At 41.9% G+C, this 21,569-nt stretch overlaps 1 protein-coding gene across 2 annotated transcripts; it reads right to left on the bottom strand.

Moving 5' to 3' along the window:
* Positions 1-1,682: 1,682 nt before the first annotated feature.
* On the bottom strand, positions 1,683-19,636 carry LOC100994753 (spermatogenesis-associated protein 31D1). Of its 2 annotated transcripts, XM_055091930.2 has the most exons (6): positions 19,003-19,636; positions 11,630-11,785; positions 9,290-9,368; positions 7,105-7,150; positions 6,442-6,502; positions 1,683-6,155 (listed from the first exon to the last, which is right to left on the bottom strand). In XM_055091930.2, the coding sequence occupies exons 2-6, from the start codon at positions 11,653-11,655 to the stop codon at positions 1,727-1,729; spliced, it is 4,641 nt and encodes a 1,546-aa protein (XP_054947905.1). In that variant the 5' UTR covers positions 11,656-11,785; positions 19,003-19,636; the 3' UTR covers positions 1,683-1,726. The 2 variants fall into 2 exon arrangements, with proteins under 2 accessions (XP_054947905.1, XP_054947904.1); XM_055091929.2 differs by lacking the exons at positions 9,290-9,368; positions 11,630-11,785; positions 19,003-19,636 and adding an exon at positions 7,899-8,138.
* Positions 19,637-21,569: the final 1,933 nt, after the last annotated feature.

Genomic DNA, 21,569 nt, shown 5'->3' with positions numbered 1-21,569 from the left:
AACACGGTGAAACCCCATCTCTACTAAAAACACACACACACACAAATTGGCCGGTCATGATGGCGGGCGCCTGTAGTCCGAGCTACTCGGGAGGCTGAGGCAGGAGAACGGCGTGAACACGGAAGGCAGAGCTTGCAGTGAGCCGAGATTGCACCACTGTACTCCAGCCTGGGCAACAGAGCGAGACTCTGTCTCAAAAAAAAAAAAAAAAAAAAAAAGAAAAGAAAAGAAAAGAGAAAGAAAAAAAAAGAAATCCATATCAAGACAAATTATAGATAAAACCTTCTTGAAAAGTTAAAAACAAAGGAAAAATATTCAAAGCAACTAAAGAAATGACACTTTACCTTTACAGGAAAAACAAATCCAAGATAGTTAATTCCTCATCAGAACTCATGAAGACCAGAAGCAAGTGGTATGACATTTTTCAAATGTTGCAATAAAATACTTCTGAAAGCAGAATATTATATTCAGTGAAAATATCCTTCAAGAGTGAAGGGAAAATCAGTGCATTCTCAGATGAAGGGAAACTAAGAGAATTTGTTGCCAGCAGATCTATCCTTAACAAAAGAAAATGACTAAAGAAGTTCTCTAAACAGAAATCAAATGACAAAAGTAGGAATCACGGAATACCTGGAAGGAAAAAAGAAAAGAGTAAGCAACAACATGGGTAAATACAATTGACTTTCCTTCTTCTCTTGAGTCTTCTAAACTAAGTTTGATAGTTGAAAAAAAATTTATAGGTCAGGTGCAATGGCTCATGCCTGTAATCCTAGCACTTTGGGAGGCCGAGGCAGGTGGATAGCTTGAGCTCAGGAGTTTGACACCAGCCTGGGCAACATGGCAAAACCCCATCTCTACAAAAAGTACAAAAAATTAGCCAGGCATGGTGGTGCAAGGCTGTAGTACCAGCTACTAGGGAGGCAAAGGTGGGAAGATCGCTTTAGCTTGGGAGGTTGAGGTTGCAGTAAGCCGAACTCATGCCACAGCACTCCAGCCTGGGTGAGAGAGTGAGACCCTGTCTCAAAAAATTAAATTAAATTAAATTAAATTAAATTATTATTAAATAATTAAATTATTATAAATTATTATTATTATATAAATTATTATTATTATATAAATTATTATTATAAATTATTAAATTAAATTAAATATGCCTCCCTAAATCATGAGCATGCCCTGCTTGTCAAATTCTTAAGCAGCATCCACAGTGTTCCTGACACTCTACCCCAACCAGCAATATCCCAAACACTCCCACCAACCTATAACATACTGTGGTCTGTGACAACTTTTTTTAAACAGTGCTTAAACCACTATTTCTGAAAAATATACCTGTCCTTCACCCTGTCTTCAGATATGGAAGGGCTGCCTTCCTCACTGCTCTAAAGGATATGAAGCAGTGAATGGGGAGGAAGGTGAAGGCCGCCATACAATAGCAGTTAAGTCTCAAGCAAAGAGGTAGGAAAGACCTCATCTCCTTGGACTTCATCAGGGAGAGAAGGGGCTTTTGGAGGCACATGATACTCATTCCGCCACAACAGCTCCAGGGGGTTCGGCACATTTGAAAAGTCAAAGAAGGGAGTCAGTAAGAGCTGAGCTAACCCCGCCTTTCCCTAACCACTAGCTTCGGTTACCCAAAACCCATACCCCACAACACAATACACAGAAAAGACATCCTTCTTGTTAGAACATTTATTGGGGAGAATCAAGATTCTCAACAAGGATTGAATTATTTTGTGGGGGGAAATTTTCCTCCCTGGAAATGCTTTGGAAGCATTTTCTGCCCAGTTAGGAAAGGCACATCACTAAACACAGGGCTTTTAGCACTGGTTGGGACGGCTGGACACACCAGGCTGACCTGACGCCGGCAAGTGGGGTTTGGATGTGGCACAGGCTTCCTGTGGGGCATGGATTGGGGATGGCTTTGACACAATATCTTCCCCTTAAATGCCTCAACTTTCTGGGGCTGTCTGTCCTTGTCTATGATCTGTCTAATCCTTGTAGGATAATTCTGGCCAACAAAGATAGCTTGTTGGCTGCAAGATTTGGTACGTGTCACTTTGCAGGAGGGAGCCCTGTAGTTGCAGGGATAGCCCTGGACAGGCTCTGCTCTGACATGCACTTCTGGGTTGTGCTGAGCTTTCCCAAGCCCCACTGGGAAGGAAAGGGGCTCTCGGGGACAGGTGATATCTATCCCATGCCTATGCCCCAGCTTCTCTTCTAGGAACTCCCTAGTGTCTTTCCTAATTTTCTGAGCTTCAGTAGTCCCAGTAAAGGCAGCTCTTGTAACTCGACAAATATTCTGCACACATGATGACAGGGAGCTACCCTTTTCCCAGGAACTTTCTTGTTCTTTATATGATATGCTGGGTTTATTAAACCACTGCAAAAAGGTCTTCATCCATTTTCTGGAAAGGTTTTCAGGAGGAGGCTGTGTTTTCAAGGTTGGGGAAGATTTGCTCCCAAGCACCTCCCCTGATGTCTTGTTATGAACAGGGAGTTTCTTTCTCCTGCGTTGGGATGTCCCCAGCCCTGCATCCCCTCCATCAAGCTCTCCTCCTTTGGGTCTCACAGGACTCACTCTGTTTACAGCTGGTGGGAAATTCTTAACTTGACACTTCTGTAAGACACAGGTAGGGACCCTGGGCTCCTGCTTCTGTGCCACACGGATTCCTCTGTCCTCCAAGTGGACATGCACCACCTGGGAAGTTCCCATGTCCCCACTCGAGATGCCCTGGGAATTAGTCAGTAAGTCCTTGGAACTCAAGTTATCTAAGGCAAAAGACATGTCAGTGAAATGGCTCTGAGGTTGGCTATGCTTCCTCTGGACCAACTTTAACTGGCTCAACATCTGATTTTTAAGGTATGATGATTTAGGATCTTGAGGAACTGATATTCTTGGTGGGAAAATTTCAGTTTCATTGGAAGTGCTTGCTTTCACATTTGCCAGTGAGCAGCTTCCCGACTTGCTGGTTGTCAAGTTGTTCCTAGTTTGTGATTGAAGAGCACTGGTGACAGGAAAGGTCTTTCTACTGCCTTGAAGCCTGTCTACATTATGAAAGGAACTCTTTCTCTTATCCCATGACTCACAGCCAGCTCCAGCTTGCGTTATGGGCAGCTCTGCGCTGCATCTACTGGCCAGTACAGTCTGTTTCTGACTGACTTCGTCTACGATGCTGTGTGGCGGGGGCAGAAAAGTCTGTCTGCCATCCTCCGTTGTCCGGACACTTTCTGTAAGATCATTGTCAGTATCAGAGAATTCTCTTCTCAGGGTCCCCTGCTTTTCTTGGTTGACAGGTGAAGTGACAAGGTAAGAATGACCGAGGATGGGGAATGAGCTTGTTGATTCTAATTTTTCGCTTTGAAAATCTGTAGTACCTCTTCTAAGGGATGTGGAGGCCCCATCTTTGGAATCTGTCTCTATAAGGTCATGGTCCGTATCAGAAAATTGTCTTCTCAGGGTCCCCTGCCCTTCTTGGCCGACAGGTGAGGAGACAGGGTGAGGACGATCAAGGATGGGGACTGAGCTTGTTGTTCCCAACTTTTCTCCTTGAAAAGTGCTTCGTCTACGGGACTTAGAGACCCCATCTTTGGAATCTCCCCGAGAGATGAAGGTGGCTGAGGAGGGAAGGTCGAAATGGGAAAAGGAAGTGGAAAGGTCCGCTTTCGATTTGAAGATTTCTATGGATTCAAGGACCTTGAGGGGAAGGCCCCACAGCATCCTCATACGGAAAGTTTTAATATGGGCTTCCAACATCTTTTGTTTCTTGGAACTAAGGAAGGAAATCTCCTGGGAAGTATCAACGCAGTGGTCCTCACTCACCAATGTTACCAGATTTCGATGTTTAATTTGGCTTTGGGATTTCTCAGGAAGAGACATTGTCTGCTTGACTGAGTGCCATGAACTATGCACAGTCCCAGGCATTCGACCCTCATTGATTTCCTTAAATTTCTTGCTCAAATGTACTGTCAGGGCATTTTCAAGTTGTTTCTGACCTAGTCTCACCCCTGAGTCATTCCCTGACAGATGCATCATATGAGTTTCTAGGTCTCTCTCAGAGTTAGACCTCAGATCCTTGTCTGAAGATGTCTCCGGATCATGCAACAGGTGATCTTTTGGGGCAGTCTCCTGGCTGTATCCCTGATAATTCCCCACATTCTCCATGGAAAGCATATTTGAGCTCCTCTCGTGGAAGCTTCCAGGGAAGCTTGATGCGGACTTCTTTAGAACATTGCACCTCTGACCCTCAACCAAAGAGATATTTAACGGTCCATGAATGCTCTCTGACACAGATAGCTCTGAAATTTTGCTCTGAGGACGTAGCAGTGACAGAGACTCATGGATTCTGCGGAGCAGGCCCCATCTGCACTGGATGAGCCTCTTTCGAATGTGTTGCTCTAGTTTCTTCCTTACCTCAGAGCTGAGTGGAAAATCTCCAGGAATGATGGAGATCGGAACATGGACCTTGAAGGACTTTCTGACCAATTCAGGATTGGGAGCTGGAGGACAAAAGTCTTCCTGGGATTTTTGAACCACAGAGGGTAAGCCCCACACACTTTCCTGCACTTTCTGCAACACATTCCACTCCAGATGGTTAATTTCAGATGGCAAAAGAGACCGTGCCTCGTTCTGGGGTCTATGAAAACACACTCCACAGATCCTAATCAGGAATAGAGGACTAGGTAGTCGGGCTGGGAATGGGGATTGATGTTGAGCCTGGGACTTCACCTGAGTGAGATGTGGGGACTGACCTCGGGGCAGGGTTTGAGGCAAGGGTAGTGGTTGGGTACTAGGCAAGGACAGAGGTTGGGGAGGGGGAAGTACTGGGGATTCATAGGATATAGATGTATTTGTAATGCCATTGAAGAATACAAACATGGAGGAATGGCCACGTTGGACAAGAACAGTAGGATGCAGAGACTCGCTGTGCAAAGATGGGAGACCCCAGAAGAGCTGGACATATTTTTGCTCTAAATGGTCTTCAAAGCACTTAGAGTATGGAGGCTGCTGATGGATGTGCTGCCATTCTAGTTTGCCTTTACTGGCCCAAAAAGGAAAGGATTCTGCCAAGTCATGCTTAACAGCAATTGAGGTTAACATATTCCGTGAGGAATTTAGTTGGTAGTTTGGCCTAAGTTGTTTTGGGAATGATCCTGCTTTCTTTCCATTTTCTTTCCACATCAGGAATTCACCCCTTTTTTTGACTTGTCTCTCCAGGAGTGCCAGAATGTCATGGCTGAGAAATGAGATGTTAACAGGCTCTATGAGGTTGGCCACAGAGTGCCCCCCTAAAAAGGCCTCAGAAGAATGAAGGGTAAGAAGCTCCTCCATGAAATCAGATGGCACAAAATTGGAGAAAAAAGAGTCCTTGGCATGAGGCTGCCACCAGGAGAATTCTGAAGATGCAGGGTGTGAATGGTCAATGCCTTTGATTGTTGGGGCAGAGGTGGATGACCCACCAGAGCCACCTAGAGATAACATTTCCGGAAAAGTCTTCAAGATGGTGAGACTTGATTTAGACTGAGTCACAGTGCAATCTTCCAGTGGTAAAGCAGATGGGATTGGTGGTCCGTGATGACGAGCACAAGAATCAATGGGATTCATGGCCCGCGAAATATCTTGGCATAGGGTGGAGCCAAATGAAAAGATGGTGTTCAGAGACAAACTGGCCTCAGGCTGGAGGCTGGGCTCCACTCTCTCAATGTGATGTGGTGGGAGAAGGGGAAAGGGAAGCTGTTGGGGTGGGGAATGGTCTATGGCAAACTTGGAATCCAAGGGAGAAACAGGCTGTGGTGGCAGAGGGTCCCTCAGTGGTGAGGGTGAAAATAAGTCAGCTACGGTGGTGATCAGGTCAGGTGAGAGAATTAAGGGGGGCGGTGGAGAGGGCTTAGGCCGAGGGGACAGTATTAGGTCTTCTGGAGGGGTTGCTGAGGGGGTGGAAGCCAGAGCGAATGATGACTCAGTCGCAGAAGCTGAAGAAGCCAAAGGAGACACAGAGGGAGCAGCATCTTTCAGGGACTCCCAAGACAGCAGTTGCTGGATATCAGCAGTTGCTCTGTTACACACCCGACAGATGGGGTCTGGGCATAACAGTCGACGAAAGTGGTTGGTATCATGATGCTGGCCCAGAGGACTGCAGGAAACAGGAGGTCCAAAGCTGCAGTCAGGACCAGAACAAGGAAAGGAGATTTGTTAGCCTGGCAGGGGTGGGCTCCCTAAAGCCTGCTGCCCACATCACATTGCCCCCAACCCATGACCTCACCATATATGAGGTCCTATGACCTCACTATAGCCTCTCCCCAACACATTCATTCACATACCCATTCCTATGGCTACCCACTCCCACAACTACAGCAGGCTACAAGGAATCCCTGAAATGAATAGAACGTACTAAAGAAGAGGGAGTGGGGTGGGAACAGGACACAAAGGGAAAGATTAATCACCTTTTCAGAAGAGAAAGCAGCTTCCTTTCCTCTTCCTCTTCTCTCTGGAAACTTTTCCAGTCTGGGAAACCAGAATAGTATGTTATATGCAATGAAGATAGAGGCACACGCCTCATACAGAAGTCAATCTGTGGAAGACCCTTGGGATATTAAACTCTGAGAGCCCCAAGAATCAGTAGAAAAGGGCAAATAGTCATTGATAATATTCACAAGTTCACATGTGTATGTGGCATCATTAGTAAAGTCCTTTCACATACATTACCCCATGTGATGCTCAAAACCACCGCTTGAAACACAGACATCAGTGGTTACCTCCAGGAGGAATCCGAGCATTGAGGAAGTCAAAGTACGTATGCAAAGTTGTGAGACAGAAGCTCTGACTCCAAGCCCACCAGTAGTCCTTCCTCGATATCTCAGTTGGCCACCAATTGGGCAACACCCATTGCTCAGGTCCATCACTTTGTCATGCCCATAAATGGGCAGAGCAGGGCCTCTGAGCAGTGTCTCAGGTCTGATTGCTTTCCCAGGTGCCTGTCTTCTGAGGGCTCTGTTTTCTAAGACTGCATCTAGTAACTGACATTCTAAGAAATCATGGGACTGAGTCATCATGAAAGAGACAGAAAGGGTCACCCCTGAAGCTCAGATAGAGCAGGCTGACATTACCTTTGAATGTCCCAACTTTCCTTCTCCTCCTGGCTCTGCCCTGATGCTGAGAACAAAAGACAGATAATGACAGGCTGGGACTCACTTCTCTCACTCTCTATGAAGCTCATTCATTCATTCATTCATTCATTATACAAGAATATTACTCTTTAATTAATAGAAATATGTTCCTGTTATCAATTTTTAATGGTGATAAAATAGTTCCCATTTTTCCTTCTCTGAAAAATCCTCAAAGAAGATTTTGCTGTCAGAGCCACACTTGATGTACTCAGTTAGCAATTCTGAAGGAGGGCAAAGACTCAGAGGTCAACAGTCACATCTGTGCTCCCTCATGGGACAAGTGTCACGGAGACAGGCCTATAGCTCCAGCCTCTGCTCAGAGACTCTCAGCATTACTCCTCGGGTCAGCCCAACATGAAGGAAGACTTGGTCAAGTGACAGGTGACATGGGAATCTGACTCATGATCAAATTTCAGCAGAGAGCCCACAATCTCTAAATAATCCCATCTGGGACCACAGAATTACTGTGTTTGGGATTTTATCCTGGAACTCTCCACCACAGCCAGATAGGTAGCTTCACATGGAAAACTATGAGCTTCAGATGGAAACCTTAGTCCTCCCGAACCCCTATGTCTGCCCAACCTCTTCCATAGAAGAGTGAAGTTCTATCCTCTCTTCAGACTTCCCATCTAAAACATGTCTCTGTACCAACCAAACTTATTTAGAAATGTTGGAATAGGATTGGGAAACAACAATAGGGCATCTCTCTTGGGTGTTCACCCACAGTTCCTTACCTTTTGGATGTCATTATTTTTTTCGGTGGGTGACGAATACAGGGTCAATACGACGTAGAACAAGTACAGTATAAACAACCCCAACCCACTCAAGCAGATGAAGTTGGGGTCGATATCCAAGCAATGTGAGTTAGGGCTCAGCCCTGTCTCAGTATAGCTGTTCAGAAAACAGAGGATATTCTCCATGGTCTGAATAGCTGAGCTGCCTGAAGCAACTGAGCACTGAGGGTGCCCAGGCTTAACTATAAGCACAGGCCTGCATCACAGAGCATGGAAGAGTCACAGAGGGTTTCTGAGGGTGGAGGGAGCAACAAGAGGAGGATGTGTCCACAGCCCCAACCCCACCAGCCCAGCTGACTCTCCTGGGCCCTCTAGGTCCCTCTGCCCTACCTTGCCACTCCATTTCCCAACTCCATCCCTTTTCATGTCATATATTTATCTTAGTGGAATTTTTGGTTTGTTCCAACAGTAAACCAGGCATTACCCAAGTCCCGCTTTACTGTTTGGAGCCCTTAACTTGGACCCCACCAACCACACTGCCTTGAAAGCCTGAAATACTGCCTGGAATATTTGTTGTACCCAGGCATTGCCACTCTCAGGATCACATATGTCCTCAAATCCATCTTACCTACAGAATGTTTCTGCCTTACATAAATGCAGATATAAAACTTAAATTTCCTTTATACTTGCTTTGTTTTGTGAATGTTGAACATTACATTTTTTGTTTTGAAGTCAGTTTTTACTATTTCCAATCAGAGTGACTGTCTCAAATGATTAAAACTAATGTTATCAAGGAAAAGAAGCTCACTGCCCAATTTGGGTTTTTGAGAAAAGAAGGTTTTTATTGTAAATTAACGAACAATAAGACAGGAGTCCAGATCAAACCTGTCCCCTGTGCTGGCTTTCATGGGGTCATTTTATTAGAAAAAGTTTAGGGAGTGGCCTCTGGAATTAATAGTTGATTGGTGGAAGGAAAGCGGAGGTCTGTAAGTCCTCCGCATGCACAGTTCTGTTTAACGCTGCCTCATGTATTCCATGTGCACATTTGTGGGGAGTTGGTTGAAACGTGGCAGAAATTTGGGCTGTGACATCAGCCAGCTTGTTCTGTGCCAACTCCAGTTGGCCTTAATAGTTTTAAGTCATTTTAGCCAGTTTTTTAATCTCAGAAGCAGGGAGAGTTTTGGCATTTTAGTAAGTTATTGTTGTTGTTGTTTTTTAATCGCCTATCCTGTAAACTGATTCATTTCATTAGTCACTGTTTTCTTCAACTCTCTGGGGCATGGTTTCACTAATAATGCATTATTTAACATCTATAAAACAAAAATAAGTGTACAATAAATATATATAATTAAAACTTCAAGGGATCTTGGGGGTTAATTTATAGAACTTACTTTTCTGAAGTTAGTGAGGTTTAAACTGTTCAAGCACTTTTGGAACATACTCTCTACACAAACACACATACACATCGACCTAAAAGGAAGAAGTTGAGGCAAATCATTATAAACACAGAGTTCATTTGGGTCAAGCTTGAGGATTGCGACCTGGGAACACAGATGCAAGTCCCCCTGAATATACACTCCAATTAGCAGCAGTTATGAGTGGGTTTTCAAAGTCAAAAAAAGAGGTCAAGGAGTGGGCTGATACAAAGTTGTAATCAGGAATTCTCATTGGTTTACAGAAGCGACATGGATTAGTGATTGGCTATACATTGTTAAGCTGTATGGGGTGGGTTATACTGTCAGGTGTGGCATCATTGGGTTACTATATAGCTCCATGTGGCAATAGCAAGCAGTTTCAAGAGATGAATACATAGCTCAAGGAGGAAATAGGGCTGTGATTTCTGTCTCATTTTAACGTCTCTCTAGGCCTGATAACTTAAGAGGACTCACATGCCTCAGATAAAAGTTCTTTTCTTTACAAACACACCCACACACCCATCCTGTGACAAATCAATCAGTATTTTCAAATCCAGAATCAATTAGTTCCTCCTTTTATTTCAATCTTATTTGTCATTTTGACCCCACATTTCTAACTCTCCCTCAAATACAGACAGTCCCAGCCCCCCACATCAATTTGGTAACAAGTATGCAACTCCCTTAAAGCAGGGATACGTTACAGTGCGCTAAGCTATTATGACCTAAAAGACCAAAATAGATGCCCCTTTATCAACTAAGACAGGCCCTAAGGGTAAGGAAACCAAGTTACCTATGGGTCAAGGGTTCAGGGCCTGGATGGCATGGCAAATTTCTAACTTTCTATAAATAGACTGCCTCTAACCAAACGAGCTATCAGCTCTGATCGGACAGAGGACCGGCCTTACAAACATTCTTTTCTGATAAGCTACTAATATTACAGATTGCCAGTATCTGCCAGCTTATAGAGGCTGCATACAAACCACCTTTGTGTCCCATAGTTTACCTTATGATGTAAAGGACCAAATTCTACCTCATTTTAGTGCTAAAACCCCATTCCAAAGTGAACATGGGATGTATGATACATATATTTACTCATTGTGGTGTGCTCAGCTCCCACAGAAGTATGTATAGCTTCTCCCCCAAAACTTGTTGAGTGTGTATGAATATGAATGTAAAACACAACCTGTCCTTCCCCTATTCCAACAGAGAGCACCTTCATTCCACACTGGATGCTGTCCCTTCCTGGCTTGCAAACTGATAAGAGCAATGAGGCTCTCCTTTCTACTATTAAGTCATCCTGCTGGTATTTTGGATGATACTACTGATCCCATCAGTGTTTGGTAGCAGACTGAGACTTAGGTGTGTCAAAGCCTTAGAGCAGAATGTAGTCTTAAGCAACCTCACCTGACTACACTGTGGGTCATGTAAATGTGATCTTTTCCCGAGTGCCTTGGCATCCAAAAAAACTTGAGAACATCTGCTCTATATTCTATATAATCACTTCTGCAAATGTCCAAATACCAACTGCCTGTCATACTTTATTCGGGTGACTCTTGTCAGTTTAAATAATTCCAATATCCCCCACCCCTAACGCATCTTCCTACACATTCTTTTCTAAACTCTTTATCATGACAGCTGTCCTCTAAACTGTCTTTTAATTTCTTATGTCTTTCTTAAACTATTGTTAAAGCAAAGTAAGTATGGCTTGAGAAGGACTCCATACTTCTATATTTGAGTCCTTGGGGATGAACTGTAACCTAGCTTAATAGTCAGACAAATTGAAAACCTAACTCAATAGTATGCACCTGTAACAACAGCTGAGTGTTGGCCAATCCCAGAGGCCATAATTCAACCACTCACAGACTGCTGAATGTTCAAACTGTGTTCAAATAAGGCAAACGCCAAGCTGTAACCAATCTCACTCTTTCTGTACCTCACTTCCAATTCCTATACATCACTTTACCTTTTTTGTCTATAAATTTGTTCTAACCACGAGGCACCCGTGGAGTCTCTGTGAATCTGCTCTGATTCTGGGGGCTGCCCAATTCACAAATCATTCATTGCTCAAACTCCTTTAAATTTAATTTGTCTGAAGTTTCTTTTAACACTATAAAGCTCTTTATTTGACACCCATTGGCCACCACTGTTTGTTGATCTCTTTTGAAGGGCTAAGACAGCCTCCAAGCCAGGCCAGGTCTCTTTTCAATTATGCAGGAGCAGGTAACCTGCCTTGAGGATAAAATCTGCCAAGAGATGCCCCTTCCTCTTCTCTTTAATATGCAGTCTCAGCCAAGTTTTCATCTAATAAATACTTACTGCTGGAAACTAGGAGACACAAGCATCTGTAAGCCACGGGCTCTGCCATTTACCTCCTGGTGCAGTTGGAGCGATTAATTCTACACAGCTCAAGAGGTATACAAATGCAGAGGAGAGGTTCCCCCGCCTCCAGCATTTACAATCGCCAAGTGATCTCTGGAACAGAGATACCGTGAGTCATAACTCCTCAGACACATCATGCTCTTTAGCAAAAAATCCCTGCATGTGCACTCTCTCCAATTTTCTAATATGGATTAATGATTCTTTGAGGAGATGGTCAAAGAACAGCTTCTCTCTTTTAAACTGTCATTCATTGGCTAGATATCTTTACAAACATATGTATGCCTACAGTTGAAACCTACCAGAAGTTTCAGTAAAAAGGCTTTTCCCCAAATGCTAATAAGATTCCTTTTCTGAACCTGGTAGAAGCGCCTTCAAAATGTAAAGGAACAAGAGACTAGAGATATATTTATTTTCTTTTTCTGTACCACCAACAGTAAATTCCATTGACATTGAGTGACAGTGCTTCACACCACTTATCCTTTCTGCACTAGCACCAACTATAAATAATAAATTTGTCTACTTTATGAAGAATTCTACTTCCAGCCATCTCAGTGCATTTTCACAACTTACGAGGTCAGCAGGTCAGGTATTATACCTATTTTTTTTATTGTTAATATTTGTTTTTATTGTAACAGGCACTTTGATCTTACTCTGAATATTGTGCCTATTTTATCAATGAATGAAACCGAAGCCCAGAGAGGGTAAGTGACTTCTCTAGATCAGACAGTAGTAAATATTAGAGCCCTAATGAACAAATTCTCTACATTCATAATGCTTCTACTTTACACAATATTAATATGTAATTTATTTTCTTTTTTTTTTTTTTTTTTTTGAGACAGAGTCTCGTTCTGTCGCCCAGGCTGGAGTGCAGTGGCACGATCTCGGCTTACTGCAAGCTCCGCCTCCCGAGTTCACACCATTCTCCTGCCTCAGCTTCCTGAGTCACTGGGGCTACAGGCGCCCGCCACCACGCCCGGCTAATTTTTTGTATTTGTAGTACAGATGGGGTTTCACCGTGTTAGCCAGGATGGTCTCAATCTCCTGACCTCGTGATCCGCCCGCCTTGGCCTTCCAAAGTCCTGGGATTACAGGCGTGAGCCTCCATGCCCGGCAATATGTAATTTCTTAAAGTAAAATGTATGCTGTAATATTCAAATTAAAGTAGTCATACATTTAAGAATATTCACTTTGTCCATTAAAAGCTGGCAAATTTGGGAAGTAACGAAAAGCTATTTTTGGTACTCTATCACCTCTTAGATAACTTTTACTTTCCACTCGTAGCATCAGTGTCTTCATAGGTTTTTTTTTCCCTATCCCCCTCTTAAAATCTGCTTTTAAGAACTATATTACTTATGACTACCAGTAACGTATAAAATAAAAGTTTAAAATGTCATCCCTCCCAGGAAAACATTTCACACATTCTACCACCAAGCCTTGTAATAAGCTCTTACCAAAGCATTTTAAGCAGCCTGTGGGAGGTGGCAGAGGTGGCTTCTGGTAGGATAAGACTGTCTCACCCCTGGACCCATGACATCTTCCCAATTTACCTACACCGTCACCCAGAAGTCTGGTCTTAGATTTCACATTGCACTTGGTTTTATTATCTCCAAGGAGAAGTCTTTTCCAAAAGCTCTTAGAGTAATATGCTACCACTTGAGGATGCTCAGTATAGATAAACTACTAGTTTAGGACTTTCGTATCTTCCCAATTGCCTAGGAAGGCTCCTCAATGCTCTCGCCCTCATATCGTGACCACTGTCCTTGGGATAAGCCACTTGGAGGCAGCTGTTTTCAGGATCCCCAAAAGCCTGAAGCAGAACAGGTTCTGAGGCAAAATCCTTTATAATTGTATTTTAAAACAGTAGTTTTATCCCAGCACTTTGGGAGGCCAGGGTGGGTGGATCACCTCCCTTTTACATATCAAGGGATCTGCAAAAACACTCCTAGAAGTTATACATTAGTTCAGCAAAGTCAAAGGATACAAAATAAAGACGAAATCCTATTGTTTCTATATATTATCAATCAGTACATAGGCAAGAAATTTAAAAGTGCAGTATCATATGGAATAACTAAAAAAAATACTTAAGTGTAAATCTAATAAAACATGTACAAGACTTGTATGCTAAAAACTACACAGTACCAATGAATGAAATGCAGAAGACCTAAATAAATGGAAAGCTTTAGTATAGCATGTTCATGGGTTGGAAGATTTAATATATAAAGATGTCAGTTCTCCCCTAATTATACAAATGTTTAATACAGTTGCTATCAAAATCTCAGCATATTTTTATACACAAGATTATTCTACAAATTATATAGAAAGGGCAAGGAACAGGAACAGCTCAATTTTGGAAAAGAAGAATAAATTAGAAAAAGTCAGTCTATCTAATTTTAAGACTTGCTATGTAACTACAGGAATCAAGACTCTGTAGTGTTAACAGAGAGATACACAGACCAGTGAAACAGAACAGAAAACCCAGAAATAGACCCACACAAATATGCTCGATGAATTTTTGACAAAGTACAAAAAACAATTCAATGGAGTAAACATATTCAATTCAATTCAGTAGTGTTGAGCATATGGATATCCATAGGGGCAAAAAAAAAATCCTCTGCCTAAGTCTCACACCTTAAACAAAAATTAATTCAAAATGAATCACAGACTTGGATGTAAATACTAAACCATGAAACTTTCGGGGAAAAAAAAGAGAAAGTCTTCAGGGTCAAAGGCCAGGCAGAGTCTTAGACATGACAACAAAAGCACAATTCATGAAAGGAAAAAATGGCTAAGTTGAATTTCATCAAACTTTAAAACTATTGCTCTGTAAAATACTCTATTGAGAAGATGAAAAGAAGCTACAGACTGGGAGAAACTCTTAACAAATCATCTATCCAACACAGGCGTCGTATCTAGAATATGTTAAGAACTCTGACAACTCAACAATAAAAAAAGCAAACAATCCTACTAGAACATGGACAAAAGACTTGAAGAGACATTTTACCAGAGAAGATATACAGATGGAAAATAAGCACATGAAAAAGGTTCACCATCATTAGCCACTCAGAAAATGCAAATTAAAACCACAGTGAGATATCACTACACACTTGTCAGAGCAACGCATTTTGTTTCTAAAAAATAGTGACAACACCAAATGCTGACAAAGATGAGGTGAAACTGGATCACTCATACACTGCTGAGGGAAATGTAAAACGGTACAGCTACAGCTTGACAGCTTCATAAAAAACTAAACATGCAACTATCATACAACTCAGCAATCATACTCCTGGTCATTTATCATAAAGAAATGAAGATTTATGTTCACATGAAAACTGTACAGAAATGTTTATGAAAGCTTTATTCATAACAGCTCAACACTGGAAACAACCCAATTGTCATTTAATGAGTGGTAAAGCAAATTGCAGTACACCCATGCCATGGAATAAAAATAATAAACTACTGATAAATCCAACAGCTTAAATGACACTCAAAAGAATTAAGCTGAGGGGGAAAAAATTCCCCCAAAATTATGTACTGTATGATTCCATATATATATATATATATATTCCATGTGTACATATATATATATATAATTTTACTGAAATGGCAAAAATGTAACATTGGAAAACAGATTAGATGGAGTGGAGGGAGGTAGGAAGTGGGTATGTCTATAAAATGGCAACATGAGGGGTTCTCATGGTGAGAGAAATGTTCTGTGTCTTGGCTATTTCAATGTCAATGTCAATGGTTGTGATATCATACTACAATTTTATAAGATGTTACCACTGGAGGAAACTGGGTTAAGTGTACATGAGATCTCTCTATTATTTCTTACAACCACACATGAATGGATATTTATCTCAAAATAAAAAGTTTAATTCAAAAAAAAACCTCAAACTGAATGGGGGAATAGGGATGTGTTTGCTATCTTGAGTGTAATGATTTAACATGTACATATTCATGTATATCAAAACTCCTCAAATTGTACACTTTAAATGCATGCATTTTTTGCATGTCAATTACTCCTCAATAAAATAAGGGGTGGGGTGCTGGGAGGGAATACAGTATGTCTCTTCCTCTTCCCTTCCTAATTCAATCTTATAATCATTAGTTAAGTCAAGCAAAATAGGTATCCAAACCTAAAGAGGAGGAAGGGAGCAGTTAGGAGCTGTTGCAGTGTCCCAGAGCAGAGTGTAAGAGCCGAAGCAGGGTGAATAGGCATTTATCATAGAAAGGTTGCCTGGTTCCAGGTTTTGGATATCCAGTGAGTTGAGGAGGGTGCCTACATAACACAGCTGCTGGGCACATAGAGGTCTAAGCCCAAGTGGGTGGAAGAGGACAGCCATACCTGAAGGGCCATGGTGGTGATGAGAGATTGCTTACAGACAGGAGGACTGACTAAATAAGCAAATATGTTTAGGCTAATAGGAACCAGATTTCTCATTGTTGGAGAAAGAAGTCACCAATGTGGAAAGGAAGAAAACTAGAATAAACCCTGTAGTGTTAAATTACAACTAGAGGTACTGATGTAAATTCATGATTTTCAAGATACATAGATATGTAGAGAAACAGGTTGAGATTTAAATGTGTGAACATGTGTGTATACTAGCTCTGTCCATCGAGAGGGCCTAAAACCAACACCACCTAAGATTAATAATAATGAACACAAGTAGCACTCCGACCTTGACTTCTAAATACCATTCTCCAATAAAGGAACAAGGGGTACTAAGAGAAATGGCTGGACCCAGGACTGATGCAGCAAAAGTATACGATGAGCCTGAAACATTTTTTCGTATCAGAAAGTAAGAAATAACAGAGATATATCCAAAGAACACAGAAGTCAAATTGAAGTAACTAGCTAAATCTATGACAATTTGGGCATCAAAATAAATATTGATAGTAACAGACTGAATTGGATTCAGTAAGAAAACAAGAATCTACATTGATATAAAGTAAGTCAATAGATAGAAAATTTTATGTGGAATTGCATATCTGTTTTTGTTTTGGAATGGGACATTTAACCTCAATGAGAATATTTTAATTTTGACTCAGATTGTGAACATGTATTACTAATATAATTAAAAATGTACTTCAAAGTACAGCTGATGATCTGAAGGTTCTTAAAGTCTATTGGGGGGAAGCATAGTGAACAGTGAGAATTCTAGGATTTCTTTGCCCAGCATATATTTCCACCTCATCCACATATTAGTAGACTAGCTATGGAGAAAATGAAGAGAGAAGCATAGAATAGCTGTTCTGTTTCTAGCTTGGGTGTCCTGGTGCTACTAATTAATAATGGGGATATCAGAGGAAAAGCAGCTTGGTGACAGAAGACGATAGTTCAGTTCGTAAGATTTTTACCTTGAGGATGTTTAGCAATCAGTTGGTTTCACTGGCTTAAAATTCAAAGAATTAAGTTAGTGCTAAAATAGTTAACTACACGAGGGGATAACTTATCTAAGGAAACTGAAAAAAAAGAAAAGTAGTAGACCAAGGGCAGTAAGAAAATAAACACTTAGAAAAAAGCTTTCTGCAGTTTGTAATAGGACAGTTTATAAGCAAGTACAATTACGAACAAACACAGTCAGCAAAATATTTTTTTAAATGTTTTAATTAGCAACTGCTCAAATGTCAACAAAAAGTAAAATTAACAGATATTTCTCATAAGAAGACATACAAGCTGCCAAACATGAAAAAATGCTCAGCATTACTAATCATCAGAGAAATGCAAATTAAAGCCACAGTGAGATACCATCTCACACCCGTCAGAATGGCTACCAAGAAGTCAAAAAACAACAGGTGCTGGTGAGGCCACAGAAAAAAAGTGAATGCTTATACACTGCTGTGAGGAATGTAAATTACTTCAGCCACTGTGGAAAGCAATTTGGGGATTTCTCAAAGAACTTAAAACAGACCCACCATTCTGTCCCACATTCTCACTCTGGGTATATATCCAAAATTATTCACTCTCCCAAAAACATGCATGCACTCATATGTTCGTTGCAGCACTATTCACAATAGCAAACACATGGAATCAACCGAGGTGTCTATCAATGGTGAAGTGGATAAAGACATTGTGGTACATATACAGCATGGAATACTATGCATCCATACAAAAACGAGGAAATCATGTCCTCTGCAGCAACATGGGTGCAGCTGGAAGCCATTACACTTTGCAAATTAAAGCAGGAACAGAAAGTCAAATACCGCATGTTCTCACTTATAGTGGGAATTAAACACTGGGTACTCATGGACATAAAGATGGCAACAATAGACACTAGGGACTACTAGAGTGGGGCAGGAAGGGGAAAGCGTTGAAAAAGTAACAACTGAGTATTATGCTCAGTACCTGGGTGACAGGATCATTTGTATCCAACACCTCAGCATCATGCAATATACCCAGGTAATGAACCTGCATATGTACCCCCTGAATCTAAAATAAAAGTTGAAATTATATTTTAAAAAACTAGAAACTACTCAAACATCAACAAAAAGTAAAATTAATATTCTACCATTTAATATATTATAAAAAGATTATGAAAGTTTATAATCACATAAAATGGACATGATGTGTTTTTCTTTTTAAGTACTTATTTAAGCAATGTAAAAAATTTTTTCATAGCAAAATCTGGAAATAAACATCAAAATGCTAAGAATAATTGTTTTAAGGATGGAAATCTACAGGGTTCTGCCTTCTACTTTTCCGTATCTTTCAAATTTGCTATACAGATGCTCCTTGACTTACAAGGGGGTCGCATCTGATTAAACCCATCATAAGTTGAAAATACCATAAGTAGAACCATCAAGTCAGGGACTGACCGTATACTACTTTCCTTTCTTTTTTTTTTTTTTTTTTTTTTTTTTTGAGAGGGAGTCTTGCTCTGTCACCCAGGCTGGAGTGCAGTGGCTTGATTTTGGCTCACTGCAAGCTCCGCCTCCCTGGTTCACACCATTCTCCTGCCTCAACCTCCCAAGTAGCTGGGACTACAGGGGCCTGCCACCATGCCCGGCTAATTTTTTTTGCATTTTTAGTAGAGACGGGGTTTCACCATGTTAGCCAGGATGGGCTCGATCTCCTGACCTCGTGTTCTGCCCGTCTCGGCCTCCCAAAGTGCTGGGATTACAAAGGCATAAGCCACCGCGCCCGGCCTGTAGTACTTTCTAAAAAGGGAAACAGTCACAAAAAGGACGCCCTCTCACCTCTTATGAGGGCAAACATAGTGATATTCCTGTCTTACAAGGAACACGGACACGTAGTAGGCTCTCAATAAATGCATGAATATATCAATATTTGTGTAATTAAAGACAGTTACCTGAGATTTTCTCTCCTGCAAAAGCCTGCAGTCCTCTCTGCTGGAGAGCCTCCTGTCTTGCTGTCCTGTATCTTGAAAGGCGTGACAAATGGCTGTGCTTCCACTCTCAGGAGTACACCTAATCTCTGTCCACTGGCACTGCGCCTTGGTAGACCTTTACCTGGGGTTCCCAGCCACGGTTCCTACCAGACACACTTCTGGCTCCCTCAGAGAAGGGGAAAAAGCACTTGTTGACGCCTCTGAAAAACAGCGTGTAGAGACAGCATCCTTCTTCCGGTTACTGATCCTACAGAGAGGGATGATGATCTCTTCATTTTGTGTGTGAACCAGCATTTTGACATCTTACACTGTCCTTCTGTCCAGCGCAGGCATTTATTTCCAAGGCACTGGCCTCTCTGGTGTCTGAAAAATCCCATGTTGTAACTGCATCAGGGCCCTTAGCCCATTCCTTAACTTCGGCCCTTAACTGAACAAAGTTCTTTACTTGTTCATTGCAGTACTCAGGGCCAATCCTACTAGCAGATATCAGTATCTCCTCAAAAAATACGTGAAATATGAGATTCAAAGCCAGGCAGCCAATGCAAAGCGAAGCCTTAATAGCGGTCAACGTTGTTACTCTAATTACTATACCATCATCTCCCTCGAGTTCCATCGAGTATCCTTGGCAGGTGCAGCCCCGCGCCCAGGGCTCTGAGCGGTTTCCGAGGCCTCACGCGCTGGCGGGGCCGTTGAGATCGGTTGGGGGCTCCCAGGCCGCGAGGCGCGCTGCCAGTTGGGATGAAAATGGCGGATGAGGCCGGGCGCGGTGGCTCACGCCCGTGGTCCCAGCACTTTGGGAGGCCGAGGCGGGCGGATCAAAAGGTCAGGAGATCGAGACCGTCCTGGCTAACACAGTGAAACCCCGTCTCTACTAAAAATACAAAAGATTAGCCGGGCGTGGTGGCAGGCGCCTGTAGTCCCAGCTACTCGGGAGGCTGAGGCAGGAGAATGGCGTGAACCCGGGAGGCGGAGGTTGCAGTGAGCGGAGGTTGCGCCACTGCACTCCAGCCTGGGTGACTGAGTGAGACTCCATCTCAAAAAATAAAATAAAATAAAATAAAATAAATAAAGAGTTTACCTCCTAGAAAGGGATGATCAGTGGAGGTGTTTAGACTTATGGAGACTGTTTTATTTTTTTAAACTCAGATAATATAATGATGCGTTACTTACATGAGAAAAAATAATTAAAAGAAAATAACACCTATCCTAAGAAACTGATTTCAGGAATATATGGACAATGAGAACTCTAGTATTTCTCAGCCATGCTTTCCCATCCAACTACCCTGATCTTCCAGGAGTTATACCCCTACTTCATGTTGTTTTGGGGACATTCAACCCAGTGCCCTTCTTTTCCTAGAGATAAGTCCACAACCCAATCTGGCCCATCAACATTTCTAGCCATATGGCTACATTTTTTGTTTCAGGGATTAGCAAATACTCAATACAAGGCCATCACATCATTGTTTTCCATTTAAGCTACACTGGGTTGGAATTCTATCAACTTGCATCCAAAAAAAGTTCTAACAAATCCAGGGAGACATAACACTTAAACAGGTATTTTCAAGAGAACAAGTCAAGTGAATGTAAGAGAAACACTATGGGAAGTGATATATTAGACTGTTGGCCAGGCGAGGTGGCTCACGCCTATAATCCCAGCACTTTGGGAGGCTGAAGTGGGTGGATCACGAGGTCAGGAGATCAAAACCATCCTGGCCAACATGGTGAAACCCCATCTCTACTAAAAATACAAACATTAGCTGGGTGTGGCGGAGTATGCCTGTAATCCCAGCTACTTGGAAGGCTGAGGCCGGAGAATTGCTTGAACCCAGAAGGCACAGGTTGCAGTGAGCCAAGATAGCGTCACTGCACTCCAGCCTAGCGACGGAGCTAGACTCTGTCTCAAAAAAACAACAACAACAAACAACAGCAACAACAACTAAAACTGTTATAAATTAAAGATGCATACTGTAAAGTCTAAAACAACCACTACAACCACTGAAGAAAGTTATTGCTAATAAGCCTCCCAAAAGGAGAAAAATGATATCATAGAAGATTCAGAATGCACAACACCAAGAACGAACCCTAATGTAGACTACACACTCTGGATGATAATAATGTGTCAATGTAGTTCCATCAAATGTACCATTCTGGTGGAGGATGTTGATAACAGGAGAGGCTGTGCATGTGTGAGGGCAGAGGATGTATGGAAAATCTCTGTACCTTCCATACAATTTTGCTGTGAACCTATAAAGTAGATTGAAACCCAGCTATATCAATAATCGCACTATATATAAATGGTCTGCATTAGTTTTCTACTGCTGCCATAATAAATTACCATAAACTTAGTGGCTGAAAGCAACACAAATTTATTATATTACAGTCTGTATGTCAGAAGTCTGGTACTGGTCTTACTAGGCTAAAAGCAAGGTGAGAACACAATTCTTTTTTGGAGACTCTGTAAGAGAATCTGTTTCCTTGCTCATTCAGGTTGTTAGTAGAATTCATTGTCTGATGTTTTCATTTACCTG

This window comes from Pan paniscus, chromosome 11 (genome assembly GCF_029289425.2).
Source record: "Pan paniscus chromosome 11, NHGRI_mPanPan1-v2.0_pri, whole genome shotgun sequence".
In the NCBI taxonomy this organism is placed as follows: domain Eukaryota; kingdom Metazoa; phylum Chordata; class Mammalia; order Primates; family Hominidae; genus Pan; species Pan paniscus.
The sequence above is the reverse complement of the archived record's forward strand: the minus strand, read 5'-3'. Positions and strand labels throughout refer to the sequence as shown.

Coding starts and splice junctions, on each gene's coding strand:
- LOC100994753 (XM_055091929.2), bottom strand. CDS start 8,084: ATGGAGAATATCCTCTGTTTTCTGAACAGCTATACTGAGACAGGGCTG. Junction 7,151..7,898: donor AAAATAATGACATCCAAAAG/GTAAGGAACTGT, acceptor TTTTGTTCTCAG/CATCAGGGCAGAGCCAGGAG. Junction 6,503..7,104: donor GAAAGTTGGGACATTCAAAG/GTAATGTCAGCC, acceptor CTGGTTTCCCAG/ACTGGAAAAGTTTCCAGAGA.